This window comes from Danio rerio, chromosome 23, assembly GCF_049306965.1.
Source record: "Danio rerio strain Tuebingen ecotype United States chromosome 23, GRCz12tu, whole genome shotgun sequence".
Lineage (NCBI taxonomy): Eukaryota > Metazoa > Chordata > Actinopteri > Cypriniformes > Danionidae > Danio > Danio rerio.
The window spans coordinates 42,805,001-42,812,500 of record NC_133198.1 but is presented as its reverse complement, the minus strand read 5'-3'; the positions used below and the strand labels follow the sequence as shown (position 1 = coordinate 42,812,500).

Genomic DNA, 7,500 nt, shown 5'->3' with positions numbered 1-7,500 from the left:
CATCACATATATAAAAAATTAAATAAAATGCAAAACAAATGAAAAATAAATATAAACATTCAAAGAATAAAAAGTAAACAGAAAATAAAGTAAAATACTGTATAATAAAATAAATAAATAAATAAATAAATAAATAAATAAAACCAGTACAAAAATAAACAGTGAAAAAATTATGAACTTTAAAATAAAGATTAAATAAAAATATTTTTTAAAAACAACATGCATCTAAAAAATAATAATAAATATCAACAGCAAAGCAATGAAAAGAATAAAGGAAATAAAACTACATGTAATAAATCGATTTTTTAAAAATCTATAATAAATAGCAACAACAAAAAATGTTAAACTGTACATGAGCAACTTTTCAAAGTAACAACATAAGTTATATTACATATGAAAAAAATGAGAAAATAAATCAAATGTAATATATAAATTTTGAAAAAGAAATTTAAAAATAATAATAAAATAAAATCATTAAAATTACAAATAAAAAAAATGTAAAAAAAACATCAACAGTGAAAAACTAGGAACTGTGAAACTGAAAGGCTAATTAAAAATACATTTATAAAAAACAACATACAACTAAATAGTATTAAATATCAACAGCAAGACTATTTAGAGAACAAAGCAAATGCAGTTGAATTTAATAAAACGAAACAAAAAAACACAACATTTTTGATATATACACAACAAAAATAAAATCAATAATAGCAAAGTAACAACATTAAATGTTAAGAAAACAAATAAATAAAATGTAAAATATATTATTATATAATATATAGTATTATAATATATATATATATATTTATATATATATATATATATATATATATATATATATATATATATGTGTGTGTGTAATATATAGTATTATAATATATAAATGTATTATAAATAATTGTAAAAAGATTTTTAGTTGAAGTCAGAATTATTAGCACCCCTTTGAATTTTTGTTTTTATTTCTTAAATATTTCTTAAGTATAAACATTTAAAGAACAAAACAATAAAGTGAATAGACAATTTAATGTAAATACAGTATAATTAAATTCTAATTCAAATAAAATGATATAAAATTATATAATAAATATAGTGCTAAAGAATGTAAAAAAATGAGGACCTCTTTAAATAAAATACATTTTAAAATAAAACAAATCATGTCTGAACAGGAAAGTCTCATTTTGATAATCTAATAAACGCAAGCTCTCATTTCACAATTCAGACACAATTTTACATAAACCATGCATTTTAAACTAAACGATTACATCAATTCATAAAAACAAATGCAAAGCACAACAAAACTGAAATCCTACATGAACACATAAAGCGAGAACTTCCTACCCTTTAAAGTGAAAGCAATCGTCACATTCACTCTGCAGTGGTTTGCAGTGGCTGAATGGGATCCCACCCCCTTCCCCAGAAAACAAACATCCAGAGCCTGCGTGAGTGACAGCTCAACCTGGAGCACATCTGTATGAGATCCTCTGCAGATGCTGGATTATTATTCGTCTTTCAGAATGGTGTGTATCAGATTTACTCCCACATCATCGCCCATGAGCTGCTGCTTCTGCTGTCAGACTCCAGACTACAGCAGATACTGCCCGTGCACAGCAGAGCATGATGGGAAGGGGTCTTAAAGAGACAGTACCACTCAGCCCACCTCTTCTGTTTGTAATGTGTATAATCATCATATCAGTAATAGGTGTTTTTAAGACAAATATAGTGGGCTCTGAATTATATACGTTGTATGATTATGGAAAATAAATCTATTATGAGCTATTATAATTTTCAGATTTTGCGGATTTGTACTGTACCACTGATAAATTTTTTTCTGAATTTAAAAGTAAACTGTTGTCATACAGAACAAAAGAAAAGTGGCACTTCAAAATAACCAAAGAAATACACAAAACATTAATATAATAATAACAATAATAATAATAATAATAATATTAATATTGATAATAATAGCAACAACATTAATAATAATTATAATAATAATAATAGCATTAATAATTGCAATAATAAAAATATTATTAATCATAATAATAATAATAATAATAATAACAATAACATTAATAATAATAATAATAATAATCATTATTATTATTATTATAACATTAATAATAAAAATAACATTAATAAAAATAATGATGATGATGATGATGATAATATTATAATAGCATAATATAATTATAATGGCATTAATACAACTAATAATAACTTTATTAATAATAATAATAAAGTGAACAAGCCGAAAAGAAAATGTATAAATGAATGAATAATAATAATAACAATAACACTTCTAATATAACAATATTAATAACAATAACAATAATAATAATAAAAAGAACATTAATAATTATAATGAAAATAATGATAATAACATTAATAATAATTATTATAATCATAATATATTAATAATAATAATAATAATAATAATAATAATTATTATTATTATTATTATTATTATTATTATTATTAATAATAATATTTTTGTTATTATTATTATTTTATCATGATATTTTAATGACCACAGAGAGTCAGGCTGGAGTTAAACATTGCATCTGAAAGACAACGCTCACTGACAGTATAGTGTTCTCTTCACTAAACTGGGGCATTAGAACTCACACAGACTGCTGGTTGAGCACCCCCTGCTGGCCTCACCAACACCACTTCTAACAGCAACCTAGTTTTCCCATGTGGTACTGACCAGGCTCAACCCTTCTTAGCTTCAGTGATTAACCGCTCTTGGGCTGCAGGGTGATATGGCTGTGGCAATATCAATATCAATAATAATAATAATAATAATAATAATAATAATAATAATAATAATAATAATAATATCAACAACAATAACAACAACACAAATTATAATAGCAAAAACTATTGCACTTTACAAACATATTACATATTTTAAGTTTGTCTGAATTTATAGCTGTGCTCGGGTAAAATGTGACTTTTTGTTCTTTAATCATTTGTTCTGTCCTCTGCACTGATTGCATTTTACTTAAAATGAAAATTTCATCATTTAGAGCATAAAATGACACTAAATACACAAAATAACCGAAAATACACAAAAAAGGCTGTATATAACAACATAAAATGTAATCCAAAGCAGCTTCCAACAAAATGTCCAACAAAAGTTGCATATGAAAAATAAAAAATAAATTAAAAAATACATTTCAAAGGACAAAAACAACCAAGTGAATAAACAATAAAATAAAAATACTATTTGAAAGACAAATTCGTCATTCATTCATTAATTCTCTTTCAGATACACATATATCTATGATCGGGAGTTTTCCTGGATGTTAGTATATTTTTTTTTATAATGAAAATTATAATTTGACATCACTTTTCTACATTGATGGATCACTGATCGCGCGGGCATTCCTGACAAAAAGCTTGTGTTTGTGTATACAGAAATGTACTATCCACCCTCCCTGTTAAATTTGATCTAATTCGTGTCCTAAAACACAGCTCCTCTCCTGCTTTCACTTCTCTTACTGATGGAGGGAGCGATTTGTTTGTGAATGAATCTCCGTTATGAACGACTCGTTCACTAGCCGGCAATAATACAAATTTCTGGCACGCAGCATCTCGTTGTCATATTTCTTTTGCATTGTTTGCTGATTTTATTCAACAAAACTAGCATAAGCTGAGTATTTAGTGCGAGTTGGAGCTACTTTGATTATGCTGAATGCAGTAAGTGACTGTTTTATCATCAATAACGTTACCTGATTAGCACAAATTTCAGAACATACAAAAACGTAAAAAACTTAATCTTACCAATGAAATGTTCTGCCTTTGTGCTTTGTTTGCTCGTTACTACACTTGTAGACAGCGCTAAAGTCCCGCGTCTTCACGTAATAACACTGTCTTGACTAGTGCGGTTGAATGACATTTGTCCTGGGAGCACTGTACCAATGTGGCGGCGCTATTGACGTATGTTCAGGGTCCCTATGCAATATCTAGTGTATATATCTATGTCACAAATTTTGGAGCGGGGAAAGGAGGCGGAGCAACAACGCGGGGAATCCTTCACAAACTGAGAAGCGATCACAAACCGAAAGCGGCGAGAGCGTCAAAGTAGCCAGAAGTCATTCATTTTTTAACGAGAACCGGCGGCGAGAAACAGCGGCGGCAAGCATGAAGTAGTCCACCGCTTGAGAGGTGTTCAGAGAACACAGACCTGTGAACTTTGGTTCCGTCCACAGTTGTTACCAAGAGTTTGAGTTGAATTGCGGTTCCTGGATTTTCAATTATTGAAAATCGCGAAGACGTGGGGCCCCCTAATCACATGGGCCCCCCCCGCGGTGCGTGCCTTGCGGGCCCGTCCGCTACGCCACTGGCTGTGAGGCAACAGTGCTAAACACCGAGCCACAATGGCGCCCATGACAAATTCAAATACTACAAAATTAAAACAGTACTATTCAGAGCGTAAACTAATAATTGCAAAGCTCTACCTGATCACATACTTAAAAAAACCCTGGAGTAAAGAATACACAAAAGCTGATTCACTATTATTGAGAATCAATAATGATTCAACCACAATTTAAAAACTTAATTGCGAAAAAAATAAACATAAAAAAAAAATCCACCTGACCTAGTGGTGATGATGCACATGTAAGCTGTCTGAGATTCAGTCATAGAGTTACCTGCTGGTGTGTCTTTCTCAGTGAGAGCGTTGCGTATCTGTGTGAGGTAAACCACCATGGACAGCTGGTCGATTTTACCACAGGTCATCATATCGCCGGGCCGCATGATGGGGGTGATGCCGAACTCTTTCTCCATCAGATCAAAAGCCAACTTATTGTTCTTGATGATATTATACTCATCCAGAGCCGACATGTCACTGAAAAGAGGACAGAATGCATATGATTGGTATATATTGGTGTATTATAATCTTCCTATCTATCTGTTTGTCTTTCTGTCTATCTGTCTATCTATCTATCTATCTATCTATCTATCTATCTATCTATCTATCTATCTATCTATCTATCTATCTATCTATCTATCTATCTATCTATCTATCTATCTATCTATCTATCTATCTATCTATCTATCATCTATCCACCAATCCATCCGTTTATATATCCATCCATCAATCCGCCCATCTCTCCATCCCTCCATTCATCAATCCGTCTGGCCATCCATCCATGCATCCATTTAGCTGTCCGTCCATCCATCTGTCTGTTCATCCATGCATCCATCCATCCATCCATCAATCTGTCTATCTCTCCATCCCTCCATTAATCTGCCCATCCTTCCATCCATTTATACATGCATTCAGCAGTCTGTCCATCGATCTGTCTGTTCATCCATCAATCTGTTTATACATCCATCCATTCATTAATCTATCCATCTCTTCGTCCCTCTGTTCATCCATTTATACATCCATTTAGCTGTCCGTCCATCTGTCTGTCTGCCCTCTCATACATTCATCCATTTATACATCCATCCATTCATTAATCTTTCCTTCCCTCCATTTATCCACCGGTCTGTGCAACCATTTAAACATCCAGTCAGCGGTCCGTCTATCCATCCGTCTGTCCATTCATCCATCCATCCCTTTATACATCCATTCATTCATTAATCAGTCCGTCTATCTACCCATTCATCCATCAATCTGCCCATCCATCCATCCATCCATCCATGCATGCATCTGCCTATCCATCCATCCATCCATCCATCCATTCATCCATCCGCCCATCCATCCATCCATCCATCCATCCATCCATCCATTCAGCTCTCTGTCCATCCATCTATCTATCTATCTATCCATTGAAAGCCAAGCTCTCCATTTTAAATTAGTAATGCTAATCCTCTGGTTTTGGGTCTTACACGAGCTCAGGTCTGAAGCTGTGGATGAGAGCACAGAGAGCCAGACCAGACCTCCAAGACTCGCTCAGATCTTTGACCTTCACATGCTCGTATCCCACTGTGTTCTTCTGACACCAGGACAACAGCTCCTCCAGACGCTTCATAGAGTCTAAACACACACATTTACACACATAGAATGATGTAATAAGAACAACAGACCCACTTATTGTGCATCTAACAAAACAAGATTCTTAAAGAGGACCCATTATGTAAAAATCACTTCTTTAATGGGTTTAAACACAGTTGTGCGAATATAATGAGTATCTTATGGTAAAACTTATTAAATCTACTTTTTTATAATCACACTTGATAAAAACAGTCTGCAGAAACACTTTGATTGACATTCTCTCTTTGTACGTGTCATCAGAGGGGGAATGCCGCACCAATTAGTGACGATTTAAATCAGTTTAGATTCATTTAAAGCATCCTTGCAAAATAAAATTACACATTTATATGATATATTTACCATAAAACATAGACAATAAGATTTGAATGATATAGCAAATAATGTTACAGAACTTTTTTTTTTTCAGTTGAACAACCATTTTTTAAATATTTATATTAATAAAAAAGTCCTTAAAAAGTAATAATTGTTATTAATAACGTTAAAAATAAATAGTATTTTTTGTTTTTGTCTTTTTGTTATGTCTTTATGGAAACCCCTTGAAAATGAGACGTTGCATTGGAATTGGTCATCTTTAAATTCATAAAAATAATGATAATAGTAATTATAATAATAATAATAATAATAATAATAATAATTAAATAACAATATTAATATTAACTTTAGTAATAATAAAAATATAAAATTTAATAATAATAATAGTTAATATTGTTATTATTATTAATATTCGTTTTAATAATTTAACTTAATACAATTTAATAATAATTATTATTATTATAATAGTAAAATTTAATTAAATATCATAATAATAATAATAAATGTAAAATGTAAAAATGTAAATTTAATAAGAATATTGATATTAACTTTTGTTATAATAAATGTTTAATAAATTTAATAATAATAATAATGATTATTATTATTAAGCTTGATAATAATAATAATTCAATTAAATGTAATAATAATAATAATAATAATAATAATAATAATAATAATAAATTTAATTAAATAAGATAATAATAATAATTATTATTATTATTATTAATAATATTTAATAAAATTGAATTTAATAATAATAACTTTATATATTTTAATAATATTAATAATAATAAAATGATAAAAATATAGTAATATAAAAATAAATAAAATGTAATTCAATTTAATAATAAAATAAAATATTAATATGAATAATACAATTTAATACAATTTATTATTATTATTATTATTAATAATAATAATAATAGTAGTAGTAGTAGTAGTAGTAATATAAAAATAAAATAATTAAATTTCATAATAATAATAATAATAATAATATTAATTACATTTGATGCAATTTAATAATATTATTAATAAAAAAATAATATTAAACAAATAAAAAATAAAATTACATTTTATTATTATTACTGGTATAAAATTAATAATAATAATAGTGTAATTAAATTATTATTAATAATAATAATACTACTACTACTACTACTAATAATAATAATAATAAATTT

General features: G+C 28.6%; 1 protein-coding gene across 4 annotated transcripts in view; it reads right to left on the bottom strand.

Annotated features, from left to right (window-relative positions):
• Positions 1 to 7,500, bottom strand: part of mical1 (microtubule associated monooxygenase, calponin and LIM domain containing 1) — a 508,844-nt gene that overhangs the window by 30,194 nt on the left and 471,150 nt on the right. For all 4 annotated transcript variants that reach the window (XM_073938669.1, XM_003201226.7, XM_073938668.1 and 1 more), the window contains 2 exon segments: positions 5,842 to 5,989; positions 4,656 to 4,852 (listed from right to left, as the gene is read on the bottom strand). In XM_073938669.1, the coding sequence (XP_073794770.1) occupies positions 4,656 to 4,852; positions 5,842 to 5,989 (345 nt within the window).